The sequence below is a fragment of the Carcharodon carcharias genome, chromosome 11, assembly GCF_017639515.1.
Source record: "Carcharodon carcharias isolate sCarCar2 chromosome 11, sCarCar2.pri, whole genome shotgun sequence".
NCBI classification, from domain to species: Eukaryota; Metazoa; Chordata; class Chondrichthyes; order Lamniformes; family Lamnidae; genus Carcharodon; species Carcharodon carcharias.
Window position 1 is genome coordinate 10,618,216 of NC_054477.1, and position 22,054 is coordinate 10,640,269.

Sequence of the window (22,054 nt, forward strand, 5' to 3'; positions counted from 1 at the left end):
TTCAGTTACCTTACACCAGCCATGGGTGTACAAACACAACAATGACCTGCATTTACATTGCACCTTCAAGGTGCTGCACAGGAACGTATCTGACAAAATTTGGCAATAAGGCCCATAGTCATATAACGGTTACAGCACGGGAGCCCATTTGGCCTGTCGAGTCCATGCTAGCTCTCTGAAGGGGCAATTTACCTAGCCTCACTCCCCCACCTTTTCCCCTGCCGCTCTGCAAATTCTTCCTGTTCAGATAACGAAGCAATTCCCTTTTGAAAGCCGCAATTGACTCTGCCTTCACCTCGCTCTGAGGCAGTGCTTTCCAGATCTGAACCGTTCGCTGCCAGAAGAGGTTCTTCCTCAAATCGCCATTGCTTCTCATTAATTGCCTTAAATCGGTGCCCTCTGGCTCTTCATCGTTCTGCCAATGGGAACAGTTTCTCCCTATCTACTCTGTCCAGGCCCCTTATGATTTCAAACACCTCTATCAAACCTCCTCCCAACCTTCTCTTCACCAAAGAGTATAGTCCCAATTTCTCCAATCTGTGTAACTGAAGCTCCTCATCCCTGGAACCATTCTCGTGGATCCCCCTGATATCAGAACTGGTGACCAAAAGCATGGTCAAATAGGTTTGTTTTATGTAGGGTCTTAAAGAAGGAGGGGGAAGCAGAGAGGTTTAGAGGGGAAATTCCAGAGATTAGGGCCCAGACAGCTGAAGGCACGGCTGCCAAGGGTGGAGTGATTAAAGTTGGGGATGTGCAAGAGGCAGAATTGGAGGAGCTCAGAGAATGAGGAGGATTTTGGGCTGGAGAACGTTATAAGGAGGCAGGGAGGGGCAAGGGCATGGACAAAATTGGAAACTAGGATGAGAATTTTAAATTTGGTACAATCTTCCATTGATTAATCAAATGAGATTAAATAGTCCATTGACCCAACCTCTTTCCCTTGATTTACCACTCTCCTTGTGTCTAGGGATGGAAGGGGGGGGTTGGAATAATAATTATGCTTATTTCGTTATCAGGTTGAAACATCTTTAAGCAATTCACACAATGGCTTCCATTTGAAGTTCACTCGCTATTGGTATGTAGGCAAAGGCGACAGCCATTTTCACACAGTAACACCCCTCGAGCAGCGAATGATAAATTTATTCCATTTACAGTGATGCTGTTGGAACCATAAATGTTGGCCAGAACACCAAGAGGACTCTCTTGTTCTTCACATGGTACCATGAGATTTACAACATCCACCTGGACGAGAAGGTTGGGTCAAATGGCAGCCCCAGCAGTGTAGCATGTCCTTGAAGAGTTTTACAGCACAGAAGACTATTCAGCTCATCGTGCCTGTGCAGGCTCTCTAAAAGAACTAGCCAATTAATCCCACCTCACCCTGCTCTTTCCCTGTAGCCCTGCAAAGTGTTTTCTCAAGGATGTGTCCAATTCCTCTTTTTGAAAGTTGCCTTTGAATCTACTGCCCCAATCCCTTCCAGGCGGTGTTTCACCCACAAGGTGCACCCAAGTCCTGGAGAAGTGAGGCTTGAACTTGCAACTTTTGACTCAAGAGCTGAGAGGGATCTATGCGCGCTGACTCACACTGATAGTCACTGACAACAGGAAAACAAAAGGACAAGCAGTGAAGGAAAAGATAACTGAAATGCTGAGGTGGGGGTTGGAGTGTAAAGGGGAGGAGGGGATGCTTCAGTTTGGAGTAACTGTGTTCAGTCCTGGGCATCGCAACCCAGAAAGGACAGATTGGTCTTTGGAAGGGATGCAGCGCAGATTCGTCAGAATGATGCTGGGGATAAAGGGGTTAAATACGGAAGATATGTTGGCTAAACCTGTATTCCCTGGAGTTCAAAAGATTTAAGTTTAGTGGATGAGTTTAGATTGGGTTTAAAAGAGTTTGGGGAGATGGTGGCATAGTTGCTAACGCCGCTGGACTAGTAATCCAGAGGCCCCAGGCTAATCCTCTGGGGACATGGGTTCAAATCCTACCACAGCAGCTGGTAGAATTTAAATTCAACTCATGAGAAAAAAACCTGGAATTGAAAGCTAGTCTCAGTGATGGTGACCTTGAAACTCTCATCGATTGTTGTAAAAACCCATCTGGTTCACTAATGTCCTTCAGGGAAGGAAATCTGCCATCCTTACCCGGTCTGGTCTACACCTGACTCCAGACCCACAGCAACGTGATTGACTCTTAACTGCTCTCAAGGGCAATTAAGAATGGGAAAAAAAACACCAGCCTTGCCAGGGACACCTATATTACGTTAAAGAATACAAATAAATGTGTGGGGTGGTTTGAGAAACTATTGCCCCACGTAGGGAGCATCAAAAACAAGGGGGCACACTGGTGAGATAAGAGTTCAGCTGTCCCAGGGTGAAACCAAGAAACACCTCGACACGCAAAGGGGAGTGGAAATCTGTGAACACTCAACCCCAAAAGGCTGTGGACGCAGGGGGATAATTGGACTTGCCAAAGAGTGAGATCGATCCGAGTTTTGTTGGGTAGGGTTATCGAGGATATTGGGCGGGTAAATGGATGAGATACACAGAGCAGCCATGACCCAATTGAATGATGAGGGGGGAGTGAGGGGAGGGGCATGAGAGGCGAGAGTTGGAGGAATGTAGCAATTTTGGAGGGCTGTCAGGCTGAAGGGGGAGGCATAGTGGGGTATTGTCACTGAGTATATTCCGGAAGGTGATGCTCTTGGGACCTGGATTCAAATCCCACCAAGGCAGATGGTGAAATTTGAATTCAATAAAAATCTGATGGTGACCGTGAAATCTTTATTGATTGTTATAAAAACTCATCTGGTTCACTAATGTCCTTTAGGGAAGGAAATCTGCTGTCCTTACCTACATGTGACTCCAGACCCACAGCAATGTATGTCCTCTGAGCAAGGGTAATTTGGGATGGGCAATAAATGCTGGCCTAATAACGACACCCACATCCAACGAACGAATAAAAAAGGAGGTTCCAGAGAGGGAAGGATGAGGCCGCTGATATTGTTTTAAATGTACATGATAAGCAGAACAGATTTACAGGGTGACAACTGGGTTTCAGTAGGTTATGACTCCGTCATTATAAAGAGGCATTTAAAAAAGTGTCAGCTGTGGCTCAGTGGGAAGCACTTCCACCTCTGAATCAGAAAGTTGTGGATTAGAATCTCACTCAGGAGATTTGAGTTTGTCATCCTGGCTGACTCTCCTAGTGCGGTAGGGAAAGGAAGGGGGGAAGAGACAGGAAGCAGAGAAAGGTCAATGTTCCTTCACCTCTAGTGACCCCTGCTGGAAAGCCCGAGTGCGCGGGTGTTTTTTCAGCACATTGTGGAGTTTTATTTGGAACTCATGCACTGGGCCACAAAGTTTCCCTCGAAACTTGAGCACGTAGTCCAGGCTGACACTCCCAGCGCAGTACTGAGGGAGCGTTGCGCTGTCAGCGGTACTGTCTTGTGGATGAAACATTAAACTGAGGCATCATTTGTGCTTTTAAGTGGACATAAAATATCCTATAACACTATTTCTAAGAACAACAGAGAGTTCCCCCTGGTGTGTCCTGGTCAATACCTATCTCTCATTCAACTAAAATAGCTGGGAATTATCAGATTGCTGCTTTTGGGATTTGGGAAAACTTGGTTTCTGAAATTACAACAGTGACTTCCTTTTTCTTGGGATGTGGTCGTCGGTGGCAAAGCCAATGTTTGTTGCCCAACCCTAATTGCCCTCGAGAAGCTGGTGGTGAGTTTCCTTCTTGAACTGCTGCAGTCCATGTGGTGTAGGTACACCCACAGTGCTGTTAGGGAGGGAGTTCCAGGATTTTGACCCAGTGACAGTGAAGCAATGGCCGATATATTTCCAAGTCAGGATGGTGAGTGGCTTGGAGGGGTACATCCAGGCGGTGTTGTTCCCATGTGTCTGCTGCCCTTGTCCTTCTAGATGGTAGTGATCGTGGGTTTGGAAGGTGCTGTCTAAGGAGCCTTGGTGAATTCCTGCAGTGCATCTTGTAGATGGTACACACACTGCTGCTACTGTGCATCGGTAGTGGATGGGGTGCCAATCAAGTGAGCTACTTTGCCCTGGATGGTGTCAAGCTTCTTGAGTGTTGTTGGTGCTGCACTCATCCAGGCAAGTGGGGAGTATTCCATCGCACTCCTGACTTGTGCCTTGTAGATGGTGGGCAGGCTTTAGGGAGTCAGGAGGTGAGTTACTCATTGCAGAATTCCCAGCCTCTGACCAGCTCTTGCAGCCAGAGTATTTATATGGGCTGGTACAGTTTAGTTTCTGGTCAACGGTAACTTCCAGGATGTTGATAATGGGGGATCCAGTGATGATAATGCCACTGAATGTCATGGGGCGATGGTTAGATTCTCTCTTGCCGGAGACGGCCATTGCCTGACACTTGTGTGGTATGAATGTTACTTGCCACTTATCAGCCCAAGTTGGAATGTTGTCCAGGTCTTTTTGCATATGGACATGGGCTGCTTCAGTATGGACACTTGAAAAAGTACTTAATTGGTTGTAGAGCACTTTGGGACACCAAGGTCATACAAGGTGCTATGTAAATGGAGTTCTTTTCCTCTTAAACATAGAGCCCCTCACAGCCACTTTGCATCCAGGTAGGACTTTGCACAGAGTGAGGAAACTTGGGCTCAGACTACCAAGAGGTAAAAGGCCACTGACTAACCTGTCCCTAGTATGCACAAAAGTGGGTCAGTGATGCAAAGAATGGCTCAATCATCTGTCACCACCACTGACCAGGCTCCACACACACAGCATCCAGGAGGCAGTGTTTTGGTATTCACACAAAGACAGAGGCTGAGGCCTAGCCCGATTGTAAACCACTCAAGCCCTCTACCCTCCCTGACCCCAATGGGTTGTGTGTGCCAGGGGTGCGCGTGGGGAGTTTAAAGGGCACACTCAAACACCCTGAACTCCGACCCAAAGCGATTCAGTGAGGGCTCCTGCTAACAGCAGGCCTGGAGCCTGTTTTACTTGTGACAATTGAGGCTAAATGATAGAATTGGTGCCATGACCAGTTATTAATCTTCCACAACAACCGCTGTCTGGAAAAAGCAGCAGGAGGAAGGAGCCAACCAGAAGAGGCCAAGGTTGGCTTTCCAGTTTTGCCCAGTTTTAAGCTTCCTGTGGACCAGGAGGAGATATTATTTCTAACCCATCCATGTAAGAGGGAGATAAAGGAGAATTGCTTCTCTCAGAGGGGTGTTACTTTTTGGAATTCTCTTCCCCAGAGGGTAGTGGAGGCTGGTTCATTAACCATATTCAAGGCTGAGTTAGACAGATTTTCAATCTACAAGGGTTATGGGTGGGGGGCTTGGTGGAACAGGGTGGGGGGGGTCCTGGCAAGCAGGAAAGAGGAGTTAAGACCACAATAAGATCAACCATGATCTTATTGAATGGTGGAGCAGCTCAAAGGGCTGAATGGCCTACTCCTGCTCCTGTTTCTTATGTTATGGTCCTCTGCCTCACCCATTCAAAGTTTGCAGGGAAGAGTCCGAACTCCCAACCTCCAGCCTCCGATTCTTCTTATTCCGAACATGACCTCGAAGGCTCCGGTGCGCCTCCTCCTCCACTGACAGGTTGGCAGCACTCACCTGGCTCCCCTGATGCAGCTTCCTGTCGCCAAATTCCTCTTCCTTCCCCCTTGCCATCTATTCTGCCAAACTAACCACCGGTCACTTGGGAGTCTGCACAGAATTCACAAAATCACAGTGCAGAAGAGGCCCTTTGGCCCATCGAGTCTGCACCGACATGTGAGAAACACCTGACCTACCTACCTAACTCCATTTACCAGCACTTGTCCCATAGCCTTGAATGTTATGACGTGCCAAGTGCTCATCCAGGTACTTTTTAAAGGATGTGAGGCAACCCGCCTCCACCACCCTCCCAGGCAGTGCATTCCAGACCGTCACCACCCTCTGGGTAAAAAAGTTTTTCCTCACATCCCCCCTAAACCTCCTGCCCCTCACCTTGAACTTATGTCCCCTCGTGACTGACCCTTCAACTCAGGGGAACAGCTGCTCCCTATCCACCCTGTCCATTCCCCTCATAATCTTGTACACCTCGATCAGGTCGCCCCTCAATCTTCTCTGCTCCAACGAAAACAACCCATGTCTATCCAACCTCTCTTCATAACTTAAATGTTTCATAACTTAAATGTTTCATCCCAGGCAACATGCTGGTGAATCTCCTCTGCACCCCCTCCAGTGCAATCACATCCTTCCTATAATGTGGCGGCCAGAACTGCACACAGTATTCCAGCTGTGGCCTCACCAAGGTTCTATACAACTCCAACATGACCTCCCTACTTTTGTAATCTATGCTTCAATTGATAAGGGCAAGTGTCCCATATGCCTTTTTCACCACCCCACTAACATGCCCCTCTGCCTTCAGAGATCTATGGACACACGCCAAGGTCCCTTTGTTCCTCAGAACTTCCTAGTGTCATGCCGTTCATTGAATACTTCCTTGTCAAATTACTCCTTCCAAAGTGTATCACCTCACACTTTTCAGGGTTAAATTCCACCTGCCACTTATCTGCCCATTTGACCATCCCGTCTATATCTTCCTGTAGCCCAAGACACTCAACCTCACTGTGCCATCCAAGTTATTTCGGAAATGATCTGGAATGCACTGAGAGTCTGGTGATAGCAGATTCAATCATAGCTTTCAAAAGGGAATTGGATTACTCCCTGAAGAGAGAAAAAAATTGCAGGGTTACGGGGGAAAGCCGGGGGAGTGGGACTAGCTCAGCGGTTCTTGCAAAAAACCAGCATGAACACAATGGGCCAAATGACCTCCTCCTGTGCTGTGATCATTCTACACTTTAAATGAGGCACTAAATGAGGCATTCATTTAAGCACAAATCAGTATGTGCACACCCACAAATGTGTGCAAAAACGCGTGTGCACATACACACACATACAAACATATAAAAACATATGTATACATTAACATGCACACGCTTACATACAAACCCACAAACACAATCATGGTGTGCAACCACAACCACAAATACACACCCCCTGACAGATAGTAGCGGGATGATAGGGAATGTTATCCTGCCTTCTCAAATCGCCGCAACAATTATTTATTAAATCGACTGGTGCAGGATGAGGCTCCACTTCACCAGAGAATTATCAGCTCCTACTTTTTGATCGTACCAAGGCAGAGGTCAAAGGGCAATGTTTACTGCTTGCCCAAATGGCCACTATTCACTGAGGTTCAACAGACCTTTCGCCCAAGGGGGGCATTACTGCCAGGCCAAAGTCACACCCATTGTCCACACACAAGGACTCCTTAACAGTTATAGTTATCGAGTCAATACAGCACAGGAAGCAGCCATTCAGTCCATTGAGTCCATGCTGGCTCTCTGTAGAGCAATCCAGTCAGTCCCATTCCCCCTGCTCTATCCCTGCAGGTTTATATCCCTTAACTGCCCATCCAATTTCCATTTGAAACCACTGATTGTCAGTGAGGGTTACTTTGATTCCCAGGTTGAAGAAGTTGTCTCATGAGGAAAGGTTCAGCAGGTTGGGCCGAATACTCATTGGAGTTTAGAAAAATGAGAGGTGATCTGAGTGAAACATATAAGATCCTGAGAGGGCTTGACAAGGTGCATAGGGAGAGGATGTTTCTCCTCACGGGCATGGAATCAGAGTAAGGAGATGGGGAGGAATTTCTTCTCTCAGAGGGTTGTTGGTGTTTAGAATTCTCTATCCCAGCAAGTAGAGGAATATATTCAAGGCTGAGTTAGACAGATTTTTGATCGATAAGGGAGTCATGGGTTATGGGGGTGGGGTGGGGGAAGAGGCTGGAAAGTGGAGTTAAGGCCAAAGTCAGATCAGCCTTGATCATATTGACTGCCAGGGCAGGCTCGAGGCCTACTCCTGCTCCTATTTCTTATGTTCTTAAGTCTCCGCTTCCACCACCCTCACAGACAGTGTGTTCAAGGTCATTACCACTCACTACATAAAAGGGTTCTTCCTCACACCTCCCCTGCACCTCTTACCAAAACCCTTAAATCTGTAACCTTGTACCACCAACTAACGGGAATTAAACCTGTCATCATCTTGTCCCCCTCTATCAAATCTCCCCTCGATCTCCTTTGCTCCAAGGAGAACAACCCCAGCTTCTCCAGCCTAACCCAGTCGCTAAAATCCCCCCCATCCCTGAAACCATTCTGGTAAATCTCTTCTGCACCCTCACAATGACCCTCTCACCCTTCCAAATGTGTGGTGATCAGGACTGGACACAATACTCTAGGTGCCTATTCAGGCCTTTGTAAACGTTCAGCATAACTGCACTGCTTTTGTACTCAATACCTCCATGCGTCAAACACAGCAAACAACTTGCATTTAAATAGGGCCTTTACAGAAAGGTAAATCAATGAAGCATTGGACACCTAGCCAAAGAGAGGTATTAGGATGGAGCTTAGTCATGGGTTTTAAGAAAGGCCTCAAAGGAGGGAAAGGCTGGTGGAGATGTTTAGGGAGAGAGTTAGGTCTGGTTCTGAGTAGCGAGTGTGAGGACAATCTGACATGCTACGCGCAGACCCTAAAAGTCAGCAAACAGCACACGGAGCAGGAGAAACCATTCAGCCCCTCAAGCCTGCTCCACCATTCAATAAGATATGGCTGACCTGATTGCAGCCTCAACTCCACATTCCGCCTACCCCCGATGACCTTTGACTCTCTTGTTAGTCAAGAATCTGTCTCCCTCTGCCTTAAAAATATTCCATGACCCTGCCTCTACCCTCTCTGGGGAAGAGCGTTCCAAAGATGCATGACCTTCTGAAAGAAAAAACATTTTCTCATCTCCATCTTAAATGGAAGACCCCCTATTTTTAAACTGGTGTCCCCCTAGTTCTAGTTCGAGCAGACACAGCTCAGAGTTTGGGATCTTCCTTGCCCATTCAGCCAAGGTGCCACACTGGCTGGTACATTTACTCATGGGGCCATTGCTGGAGGTGTAGCTGTAAATACCCTGGAATGAAATAGATGCCAGGGCAGGAAGGAAACATCATTGGGAATATTCTTGGCTCGGAAATCAGGAATTCACCCTCAGTAAGCACAAGGTGAACTACGTGGTGGGATAGGGGCTGGCAACACCAGCTCTTTGTATCCAATCAGTCCAGCCGTGGCTCAGTGGTTGGCGCTCTCACCTCCAAGTCCAAACATCGTGGGTTCGAGTCCCACTCCAGAGATGGAGCACAAAGCCCTAGGTCAACCCCCATAGGTCACTGAGGGAGTGCCGCACTGTCAGAGATGACATCTTTCAAATGAGGCATTAAACCAAGGTCCTATCTGCCCTCTCCGGTGAACAAAGATCCCATGGCAGGATTGCGAAGAGGAGCAGGCACGCTTACCCTGGTATCCTGACGAATATTTATCCCTCAGCCAACATCACAAAAAAACACACACGATCTCATCGTTTATCACATCGCTGTTAGCGGGAGCTTGCTGTGCGCAAATTAGCTGCTGCCTTACCTATGTGACGGGAGGAATGACACTTCAACAAGTGCTTCAATGGCTGAAAGCTCGTCCTGCGAGCAGGAAACAGGGCGACAGAGACGCAAGTTCTTTGTCTGTTCCTGGTGCGGGGAGTTAGATGATTTGAGAGGCGGCTATATTGGTGCCAAGTTAGAGTACAAAAACAAAATCTTTACAGAGAAACAATTTGAAGAGTGTCCTGCTGTCTCCCTGCATCTCCTGGTAATTATAGGCCCCGAGTGTCTCAGGCTGTGTTGCACAGAACTACAAAGAGAGCCAATGGCACCATCCGGCTGTTGCAAACCTGATCATTAGCAGAGCCACCTCCCCCTCTGGATTCACACAGCGCACCTCTCAAAAGGTCACCCACACAGCGCTACTTCTTTCACTCTTAATTCCCTGGCTGACTCCGGTAATCCCAGGATACTAGGCATATCTCCTGCTGTGGCACCCCCTTATATGCAACTACTTCAAAGAGGAGAGGGAGGCGGAGAGGGGGGAGGAGAGGCGTTGCTCTCCCTGGGGTATCTTGGTCAATAAATATCCCTCAACCAGCATTACTAAAATCAAGCAGGTTATCTGGAAAGATCGCATTGCTGCTTGTGGGTGGGATCTTGCTGTGCCCGCCTCATTTTATACATTATAACAGCAGCTACACTTCATTTCATTGGCAGTGAAGCACTCAGGGGCATCCTGAGGTTGCGAAAGGCACTACATAAATGCAAGTCCTTTCTTTTTACAACACATTCGGCCTCTGACCTTATCCATTGCTCCGACTGAACTTCTCACGGGTCAACGTCCTGCTCTGTTTGTGCCTCTGGGTGGGGGGGGGGGGGTAGAAAAGAGGTTCCAGACTCTGATTTGCATTGCATCCCAATCCATGCTCACCCCATTCCCCAATCCTTCCCCCATCTTGTTCCACCCAAATTGTATGGAATCAGAGGTGAGACTTGGTAACTTTCCATCAGTGAGTATTCTTTAAGGAAACACCCATCACCTTATCTAATGAATCCAATAAGGAACCCTCACCTAGAAAACGGTGAGAATATGAAACTCACTGCTACACAGCACTGAAGAGAAAAGCACAGGGGGGTTTAATGGGAAGCTAGATAAGCATACGAGTGAAAAAGGAATAGAAGGATCCATTGATGAGGTTAGATGAAATAGGGTGGGAGGAGACTCATATGGAGCATAAACACCAAGAATAATCACTTGCATTTTATATCGCAGGAGGACTGGTTAACTCTGCGGCCAGCGCCCAGGTCAGATTAACACCAACAGCGCAGGGTTTGATCCAACTTCTGGCTGAGGGAAACTCTGGGCCTGCCTCCTCACCCTGCCCATGGTTTAAAAAAAAGAAATCACAGCACTTTGCCCGGGTTCGGCAAATAATCGCCAAGGAGCTGCATCTGCGCAGAGACCTCAAGGAGACGATGATTTAGATAATGCGTTTTGTTATTGGATCCACACCGGTTGGAGAAGTTAAAATGAAGACACAGCTGCTTTCTGCGCTGGAAAGAGTTTTACTGACTTAGTTCACAGTCAACACTTCCCACCCAGTGTCCCAGCCATCCCCATTTTATACTCTTTTGAATGAAACGAATGAACGAAAAGGAGATAAGTTCATAAAATAAGTTAAACACTTTAGGGGCCAGTCTCTAAAAGGGACACTGACAAAAAAAATCTTAAAAGAAACTTATCAAACCAAATCAAAATGTTGTCTTGGGGGGTCAACGATGCACCTCAGCCCCCGCGGTGCCCACCAGTCACGGAAGGCTGGTGAACACTGCATACTCCCTCTCCACAGACACCCAGCTGCAAACACAGCTGCAGAAGAGGGGCAAGCAGTGGGGTTGGAGAACCCCCTCAACCACCCTCTGCCTGGACCTATGATGGCTAATTTGGCCAGGCCCAGGAGTACACAAGGAGGTCCTCCTCCCTCCTCACCACCACCCCCCCACCCCCCTCCCCGCCGCACTAGGTGCCTCAAGATCAGGAGCGTGGATCTGAAGCGCAACCAAACATTTAAAAGCAACCCCTTCAAAGAACTAGAAAGGAGCTATAGTCTAATCCAACTTCCATGTGCATGGTCCACAGGCTTCACAAAACACACGGGCATCTTGGGAGACCGTGAATCGATGGAACCGATGGTTGTTTGGGACTGCTGTATGCAACACCCTCCACCCCAGGCCCCCAAAGGTAAGGGGGAAGGACTCCCGCATAGAGAGCCCGCTACTGGAGTCCGCCAACTACTGGATGACAACAGGGCACACTGTCGCCATTTATAGGGGTACAAATACCCATCACCTGTTTAACAAAGTAATTGCCATTAAACCTTAGCAATGTAAATAATAAGACATTGACATGTTCAATGTTATTAAACATTGCAAGGTGCTTCACAGGAAGGCTATAAAACAGAATGAGCCACTGAGCCACAGGAGGCCAGATGTCCAGAAGCTTGGTCAGAAAGATAGAATTTGAGCATTAATGAAAGGGAGGCAGAGATCTCAGAGGGAGTCCAGGCCCAGGCAACTGAAGGCACAGCCACCAATGATGGAGAGATTAAAATCAAGGACCCTCAGTAGGCCAGCAATTAAGGGGTGCAGAGATTTTGGAGGGTCAAGGGGATCTGGGAGGGATTACGGAGATAAGGAGGGGCCTTGCCACGATTTGAACACAAGAATAAGAATTTCAAAATCGAGACATAGACCCTATTGGGTTTGTTTCTGTGTTGTAACTACTTTGGGTCTGGGTCCGACAGCAGAATGCAGATGTTGTTGAAATTGGGGTAGTTTGAGTTCCTCACATAGCCAGGGTTGGGGGGAGTGGTAGGATGCAGGGTCACTCAAACACCATCAGGATCAGGAGTGTCGGCAGTGAGAAACCTGTTCATTCCTCACATAAACATCCCACCCACACAGGCCCACACACCCAGGAGAAAATGATAAAGAAAGCGTCTCTTAAATATCACAGAAAAGTGGTCCAAATAAGACCCACCAGGATCAAGTTTTTATTTGCAATTGGCATGTTGGGTGTTTTTTTTCCATTCGTTCACAGGATGTGGGTGTCGCAGGCTGGGCCAGCATTTATTGCCCATCCCTAATTGCCCTTGAGAAGGTGGTGGTGAGCTGCCTTCTTGTTCACCAAGGCTACAGCAGTGAGACGACTTGCCAGAAAGACTGAGGGGGGGGTGGGGGGAGGGGGCGAATTCCTATGGAGAGCTTCCATGTGTAAAACTGCGAGCATATGACTTAGGGTTGCTGGAGTGAGATCCTGAGGGAGAGAAAGAGAGAGAGAGAGCGCCCCGCAGCCTGACTGAGGGCTCATTGCGGCTGCTCAATAACCAGCCTGTGCTGCTAGCTGGTTAATACAAGTTTGAGAACTCCCTCTTTGCATCAGGAGCTCCTGCAGCTGAGCCCAGGATTGAAACCACTGCTGGAAGTTCAGTCAGTGTTGGGGGAGGGGGGAGGGCTACCGTGTGGCGCTGAGTCACTGAGGTGCTGAGACAGAAAGATCCCAGCTCCCAATACCTGCTACGCTGTCAGGTGTCAGTCAGCATAGTGGCTGCGGAGATTTCTGACTGACCTCAATACCTCTTGTGCCTGACGGATTTTGAAAGTGCAAAAGAAATTGCATTTAACGAACTTGATAAGTACTTTGAAGTAATGCAAAGAGTTAAAGGAGGGTCGTGTGATTGGTGTTGCATAAATGAACTTTCAAAGGACGCTTTCCAAAAATTTCAGACAACGTAGGCTTGGTAGTGTGGATCATCAAACCTGCCGTGAAGAGAGACATGTTGCCATAGGTTTTCATATTGCAATCATCGGGACAAACACAGGAATGCCAAATTTCAAAGGATCACAACAAGAGGAAAGGGGTGCTGATTGGTTGGCAAATTGACTCTGATTGGCCGAGGTGTTGCTATTGAGAAAGCGATGAGGAATTATGGGCTCCTCAAGCTCCTGGGTAATTTCAAAAAGGACACAAGGTTTAAACATATTCCTTTTGCTTGCAGAGAACAGCTTCGCCTCAGCAACACCTCAGCCAGAGTCAACTTGCCAACCAATCAGCACCCTTTTCCCCTGCCGTATAAATTGTTGCGATTGTTTGAAATTTGGCATTCTTGTGTTTGTCCTGACGAGTGCAAGATGACAAACTTTGACAACGTCTCTCTTTTCAGCAATAATTTAGGCTTGCTAAATTCAATGGACTTTAAGGAACAGCCTGCATACAAAATTAGCTGGAGGACAGAAAGCAGAGAGCAGTAAACAGCTGTTTATCATGCTGGAGGGTGGTGCTACCTGGGGGTCGGCCTGAAGACCACCAAGCTTTTCGCTAAATATTAATGACTTGGATACAGAGGGCATAATTTAAAAATTTGCAGGTGACAACAACTTTCATTTATGTAGCACCTTTAAGGCAATAAACCATCCCAAGGCGCTTCTGAAGAGTGTTATTAAACAAAATTTGACGCCGAGCCACACGAGGAGATATTAAGGCAGATGACCAAAAGCCTGGTCAAAGAGGTAGGTTTTAAACTTGGAAATGTAGCAAATACATTTTTGAAATTGACAGGACAAATTGAGAAGGCTGTTAGAAAAGGTGATCCATGACTTTATTAACAGAGGTATAGTAATTATGGTTTTATTTAGTGTGTAATGTACTTTTAAGAATAATACTCAAGGAAGATCACATGATCTGTAGCAACCAATAGGAGAGTAGCATGAGCTACCTCAGCAGTCAGTGTAAGAGATAAGAGTTGGAGTTGAAAGCACCCGTGCGGTTGCTGCTGAGTATTGTAAACTTAATGTTTCTGCCCAAGAAGTATCTGCAGATTAATATCATTATCGTTAATCATTAATTAATGATATCATTAATAGTACAACTTGGCTGCCCTACAACAAGAGGAATAGAGTACAGAAGCAAGGCAATCCTACTAAACATGTAGAAAGCATGGATTGGGCATCAGCTTGCATATTGTGTTCCAGTTCTGGGTACCACACTTTAAAGAGGATTGCGAGGGTGCAGAACTGATTTACCAGAATGATACTGGGGCTAGAAGGGTTAAATTATCAGGGCAAGTTGCATAAACTTGACTTGTATTCTCTTTACTTTGGAAGATTAAAGGGTGGTCTAATGTTAATTAATCAAAGGATCTAATAGAGTAGATAGAGAGAGAGGTCGGACAGATCTGATGAGGGGCGTCCAGAGCAAGGGACAAAATTCCAGCTCGGCCATTCAGGGGGTTATGTGAGGACGCATTTTTTTACGCAAAGGTTAGTGGAAATATGGAACTCTCTCCTACGACAAAAAGCCACTGAGTCAATTGATCACTTGAAATCTGAGACAGATAATTCACGTTGAGTAAGGGGTACAGAAGCAGGATAGGTAGATGGAGATGGAGTCAGCCATGATCTGAGTGGCAGAACAGTCGTGACGGGCTGAATGGCCTCCTCCCGCTCCAATCTACCTACAGACTCAGTACAGCCTCATTACAGCCTTGGTTCAAACATGGGCAAAAGAGCTGAACTCTCGAGGTGAGGTGAGACATCAAGGTAGCATTTGACCGAGTGTGGCATCAACCCTGAGCAAAACTGGAGTCAATGGGAATCGGGGAGAAACCTCTCCACTGGTTGGAGTCATACCCAGCACAAAGGCAAGACAAGCGGCAAGTAACATTCACGTCACACAAGTGTCAGGCAATGACCATCTCCAACAGGAGAGAATCTAACCATCACTCCTTGATGTTCAACGGCATTACCAGCACTGAATCCCCCACTATCAACATCCTGGGGGTTACCATTGATCTGAAACTGAACTGGACTAGCCATATAAATACTGTGGCTACAAGAGCAGGTCAGAGACTAGGAATCGTGTGACAAGTAACTCACCTCCTGACTCCCCAAAGCCTGTCGACCATCTACAAGGCACAAGTCAGGAGTGGGATGGAATACTCCCCACTTGCCTGGATGAGTGAAGCTCCCACAACATTAAAGAAGCTCGACACCACCCAGGACAAAGCAGCCCACTTGATTGGCACCACATCCACAAACATTCACTTCCCCCACCACCGACACACAGTAGCAGCAGTGTGTACCATCTACAAGATGCACTGCAGGAATTCACCAAGGCTCCTGAGACAGCACCTTCCAAACCCACGACCACTATCACCTAGAGTGAGATTACTAGGTTCCAGTGGTAACCAACTCCACGTAAGAAGGCGTATAAAAGTTTACATCATGCATTATAACCTCCGTAAAACCAAGCAAACTCACTTCACTTACCAGTTGAATTCATTGTAGTCGTTGTGTACCTCCCACCAGAAGTAGAACCAGACCAGAGTCAGGAAGAACGTGATGCAAAGGATGAGGAACCATAGTCGCTCCCACTGGAAGGAAACATGGGAAAGAGGAGAAAATAAAACAGGTCAGTGGAACTCAAGGGCGGGAATGACAGGAGCTGTGACCAACCTGTGAGCCCCTCCCCTCAAAACATGTCTAGATTAACCTCAGTCACTGTCCTGACACCGTGATGGCCTCCTTCAAGTCAGCGGGATTAACAATATAGGTAGGCTTACCATGCGTTTTCTTGCCTGCCAAAAAAGACAAGGAGAAGTTGAAAGTGGCATGGGGATTTCTCCGCACTGGACACAGTGCAGCTCTTCCCCTATCCCCTGGCCTGTCAGATCTCCATGGGAGAACTTAAGTCCTGTCATGAAAATATAATAAATACTCATAATATTGTTGTGATTTATTGTAAAAGTAGGTTAAAGGCAGAGTTTGGTTGTGTGTGTGTGTGTGTGTGTGTGTGGCGGGGGGGGGCGGGCAGTGGGATTTACTTGATTGAAGGCAACTGGTCTGGAGGCTTTGAGTCATCAAAAAGAAGCTAGGTTTGAAATGCTAAAAACGTAAACATGGCTGAAGTTTCAGGATGTCAGGGGTGAGGAAAATGTGCATTTTTAGATAAATTAAGGTAGTTTGAATTTCAAGGAGATGGTAAGATGTTACATCCAGCCAGAGGAAACTAAACCAAACAGTGTGTTTATTTTTCCCAAGGGTTACTGAAAAAATTAGTACAATGAAAAGATTTATATTATGAGAAAGGTAAAGTTTAAAAGACATATGGGAACATATGGCACATATTTGCATTAAAAAGGGAAAACGTGTATAAAGGAGAGAAGACAGTGTGCAAGAGAAGAAGGCATTCCAAGATCTAAAAAGTGTGAAAAGCCTCCAGCATCTGTGCATCAAGTTGCTGTCTAGAGGAACCAAAGCTGAGAAAACTCATTTTGAATTCCACTGTCTGGGGTATTGCGTTCCTTTGCTTGGGTCTGTTTAAATCTTTTTTTTTTACTGTTGCCTTAATGGAGGTGTTACTGGGAACCAGATTAATTAGGAGTTTTAGGAGTTATTATTGTGGTAATTTGTAGATCTATGCATGTGCTTAAAGTCTTTTCTTCTGTTAATAAATGCTTAATTTAGTTTTTTAAAAACCTCAAGTCATGATAGTCTTATTACTTCTGAATTCAGGACACGCATCTCGAAATAAAATACAAATTGCAAAACAGTTGTGAACATGTGATCATGTTTCCTTCATGGATTTGCTCTGCCTGGCACACATCAGTTGTCACATCATATGAGTTTACAGACACGCTCTGAGCAAGACACAACAGAGCCCGATGGGCTCTTTCTGCTAACGTTCTGACACGTCACCATCTAATTTGCTTTGACACTGCCCAAAAATATCTAGAGGGCTGGTCTTCATCACAAGTGTCCTTAGAGTTTCTTTGCAACATTTTTATCACAAACTTAACAGCACAGATACAAGGCACTCAGTCCAACTGGTCCATGTTGGTGTTTACGTTCCACACCAGCCTCTTCCTGACCTTCTTCACCTAACCCCATCAACATAACTCTCTCTATTCCTTTCTCTCTCTCTCATGTGTTTATCCAGCTTCCTCTCAAATGCATTTCTACAATCCACCTCAGCCGCGCCTTGTGGTAGCGAGTTCCACATTCTCACCACTCTCTGGGTAAAGAAGTTTCACCTGAATTCCTTATTAGTGACTAGCTTTTGGACTGCCCACAAATCTTCTCTACACTCATCACACAAAATCTCTCGTACAAAAGCTGCAAAAATAAACAAACCTCAGCACCAAAAGCAAAACCAAAATACTACAGGTGACGAAAACAGAAAATTTTCAGAATACTCAGCAGGTCAGGCAGCACCTGTGGCAAGAGAAGGAGTTAATGTTTCCAGTCAATGACCTTTCATCAGAACCGGGTCAAGTTAGTTTTTTTTTTATTTATTCTTTCATGGGATGTGGGCAAGACCAGCATTTGTTGCCCATCCCTAATTGCCCCTTGAACTGAGCAGCTTGCAGAGGGCAGTTAAGAGTCTGGATCACTTGTAGGCCTGGAGTCACATGTAGGCTAGACCAGGTAAGGACGGCAGATTTCCTTCCCTAAAAGGCATTAGTGAACCAGATGGGTTTTTACAACAATCGATGATAGTTTCATGGTCACCATTACTGAGACTAGCTTTCAATTCCAGATATACTAATTGAATTTAAATTCCACCAGCTGACATGGTGGGATTTGAACAGATACCCCCACAGCATTAGCCTGGACCTCTGGATTCCTAGTCCAGTGACATTACCACTACCCTACTGTCTCCCCTCCCCCAGATCCAACCCAGGCAATTACTGCCCCAATCAGTCTACTCTCGATCATCAGTAAAGTAATGGAAGGGGTCATCAACAGGGCTATCAAGCAGCACTTGCTTAGCAATAACCTACTCACTGATGCCCAATTTAGGTTCACCAAGGCCACTCAGCTCCTGACCTCATTACAGCCTTTGTTCAATCGTGGACAAAAGAGCTGAACTCCCAAGGTAAGGTGAGAGTGACTGCCCTTGACATCAAGGCCGTGTTTGACCGAGTGCAGCATCAAGGAGCCCGAGCAAAACTGGAATCAATGGGAATCAGGGGAAAAACTCTCCACTGGTTGGAATCATACCTGGCACAAAGGAAGATGGTTGTGGTTGTTGGAGGTCATAGATGGGAACACCACCACCTACAAGTTCCCCTCCAAGTCACTCACCATCCTGACTTGGAAATATATCACCGTTCCTTCACTGTCGCTGGGTCAGAATCCTGGAACTCTCTCCCTAACAGCACTGTGGGTGTACCTACATCACAGGGACTGCAGCGGTTCAAGAAGGCAGCTCACCACCACCTTCTCAAGGGGCAATTAGGGATGGGCAATAAATGCTGGGCCCAGCCAGCGTAGCCCACATCCCATGAATGAATAAAAAAATGTCCGAACAGGTTTTAAGCAAGTGCAGAGCAGATCAAGGAGAGGAGGAACAAAAGCGAAGGTCTGAGATAGGGTGGAGGACAGGAGAGATTAAATAGTCAAAGGAATGATGGTGTAAGTGTTTGGAAACAGAACAGGTAAAGATACGAAAGATAGGTCCAGGAGGAGGAAATATGGACCGCTTGGCAAAGAACAGAAGTCCTTAAATGCTTCAAGAATCCCGAGCCCAGAACCTGATCAATATACTGACAGTGATGAGACTGCCCCTCTGAGCGTGAGAGGCTGAGAGAGGGAGAGAGAGAGGCTGAGACCAAAAGAGAGAGAGAAAGAGACAGGGACAGAGCAAGAGAGAGGGAGAGAGAGAGAAAAAAAGCACAGAGAGCGAGAGAGAGAAAGAGACAAAGGGAGAGAGAGAGGGGGGGCGGGGGAAGAGAGAGAGAGAAAGAGACAAGAGAGAGAGAAAGAAACACAGAGAGAGCAAGAGACAAAGAAAGAAGGGGAGAGATACAGAATTTTAGAATCACAGAATTTTAACAGCACAGAAGGAGGCCATTCAGCCCATTGTGTCTGCATTGGCTTTCCAAATGAGCATTATGACCTAGTGCCATTGCCCTGCCTTTTGCCCGTACCCTTGCACATTGTTTCTGTTCAAATAATCATCTAATGCCCTCTTGAATGCTTTGATTGAACCTGCCTCCACCACACTTCCAGACAGTGCATTCCAGACCTGAACACTAGTTTTTCTCACATCACACTTGTTTCTTTTGCAAATCACTATATCTGTACCGTCTCATTCTTGACCCTTTTACGAGTGGGAACAGCTTCTCCCTAACTCTTCTGTCCAGCCCCACATGATTTTGAATATCTCCAGATATTCTCCAAAGAGAACTGTACCAACCTATCTTCATAGCTGAAGTTTCTCGTCCCTGGAACCATTCTTGTAAAAAAGAATTACACTAGAATTACATTACAGGGGCTGCTACCTCGGCTTCTGTGTAAAGGAGGCACAGCAGGAACATCCTTTAAGGACAAACTAAAATCAACACACACATATGCTTGACGCGCCACACACTCTCTCCACAAAGGACCCTTTAAAAGGTCAGGTCACAAAAGGTTTTTGGAGGCCAATCATCTCAGTTCCAGGGCATCACTGCAAGAGTTCCTCGACCCAACCATCTTCAGCTGCTTCATCAATGACCTTCCTTCCATCAGAAAGGTCAGAAGTGGGGATATTCGCTGATGACTGCACCTTGCAAGACCTCAGAATCTCTCAAAGCACTTTACAATCAATTAACTACATTTTGAAGTGTGGTCATTGTTATAATGTAGGGAACTCAGCAGCCAGTTTGCATGCTTTTAATTTTTTTTTTTGTTCATGGAATGTGGGCTTCGCTGACTAGGCCAGCATTTATTGCCCATCCCTAATTGCCCTTGAGAAGGCAGTGGTGAGCTACCTTCTTGAACAGTACGCTACAGAACCAGTGTACCACAGATACACCCACAATGCTGTTAGTGAGGGAGTTGCAGGATATTGACCCAGCGACAGTGAAGGAACGGCGATATATTTCCAAGTCAGGATGGTGAGTGGCTTGGAGGGGAACTTCCATGTGGTGGTGTTCACATCTATCTGCTGCCCTTGCCCTTCTCGATGGTAGAGGTTGGAAGGTTCTGTCGAAGGAGGCTTGATGAGTTGCTGCAGTGCATCTTATAGATGGTACACATGCTGGTGCCACTGTGCGTCGGTGATGGAGGGGTTTGTGGATGTGGTATCAATCAAGTGGGCTGCTTTGTCCTGGATGGTGTTCTTGAGTGTTGCTGGAGTTGCACTCATCCAGGCAAGTGGAGAGTATTCCATCACACTCCTGACAAGTAAGCTCCTGCAAACAGCAATGTGATAATGACCAGATTATTTTATGTGATGTAGTTTAGGGGACAATTAATAGCCCAGGATGATAAGGAGGAATCCCCTGCTCTTCTGCAAGGTAGCAGATATGGGATTTTTTTGTCTACCTGAGAGCAGACTGTGCCTCGGTTAATGTCTCATCCAAATGATAGCACCTCCCTCAGTGCTGCACTGAAGTCCCAACAGAGATTACATGCTCAAGGCTGTAGAATGGGACTTCTGGCTTTACGAAGCAGAGCTGAGATCACTATCCTCCGAGTTGTGTGTGTCCATGCACAGAAAGCAAATGACAGAGGGAGACTACACCAGCCAGAAAGAGATGGCGAGCAAGAGACAGAGTGTAACCAATCTGGGTCCCAGAATGACAGACAAATTGCAAGTGAGAGGGCACGAGGATAACAAGGGAGAATGAGATAATGAGATGAAGGGAGAGTAACAAGACAGTGAAAGAGATGGAGAGACAGGAGTAGAGACACATGTGGATTATTGTGTCACCCGTTAACACATTAAATAGCTCTGCACTGTGGCATCAGCCAGGATCCACACATTTCACAGTGCAGCTGGTGTTCACTAGCTTGTACAGGTTATGTAGATTGACAGCTAAACTTGTTTATAGTGTCGTTGGATCAATGCTATATGAATAAAATATTTCTCCTACACTGATGTAAACAGGTTCTTGATACAGCTTTCAAATTAGTTCAGAATTCTCAGGCTCCCTTCTGTCTTCGAAAACATTTTCTCCTCCCACACCCTCCAACACCAACACTGTTGACATTCTCACAAGGCAGGATGCATGTATCCAGTAAGATAAAAGCAAAAAACTGCGGATACTGGAAATTGAAAACAAACAAAAATACCTGAAAAAACTCAGCAGGTCTGGCAGCATCTGTGGAAGGGAGCACACCACCTTCAACACATCTTTGTCCTTTTGTCTGTGACATCTTTTGGTTATCTCCACCTATCACTGGCCCTCTATCCAGCTCTACCTGTCCCACCGCGCCCCCACCCCCCCCCCACCCCCCTCACCCCCACCACCCTTAAACCAGCTTATATTTCACCCCTTTTCTATTTTTACTTAGTTCTGTTGAAGAGTCATCCGGACTCGAAATGTTTACTCTGCTCCCTTCCACAGATGCTGCCAGACCTGCTGAGTTTTTCCAGGTATTTTTGTTTTTGCATGTATCCAGTGTTGTGTGTGTGTGTGTGTGTGTGTGTGTGTGTGTATGTGATACCAGGTGCTGCAAGGAATGTCAACATTGCCTTGTTTAAGAAAGGAGGAGGGAGGGGGTAAGGGTTAAGTGCTACAGATTACATCCTCCTCCTTATGCACC

The 22,054-nt window shown here is 46.5% G+C and overlaps 1 protein-coding gene across 2 annotated transcripts in view; it reads right to left on the reverse strand.

Moving 5' to 3' along the window:
• LOC121283776 (glycerophosphodiester phosphodiesterase domain-containing protein 5-like) overlaps positions 1 to 22,054 on the reverse strand; it is a 317,012-nt gene that overhangs the window by 72,374 nt on the left and 222,584 nt on the right. For both annotated transcript variants that reach the window (XM_041198484.1, XM_041198485.1), the window contains exon 3: positions 15,788 to 15,891. In XM_041198484.1, coding sequence (XP_041054418.1) covers positions 15,788 to 15,891 — 104 coding nt within the window. The remainder of the gene's footprint in view (positions 1 to 15,787; positions 15,892 to 22,054) is intronic.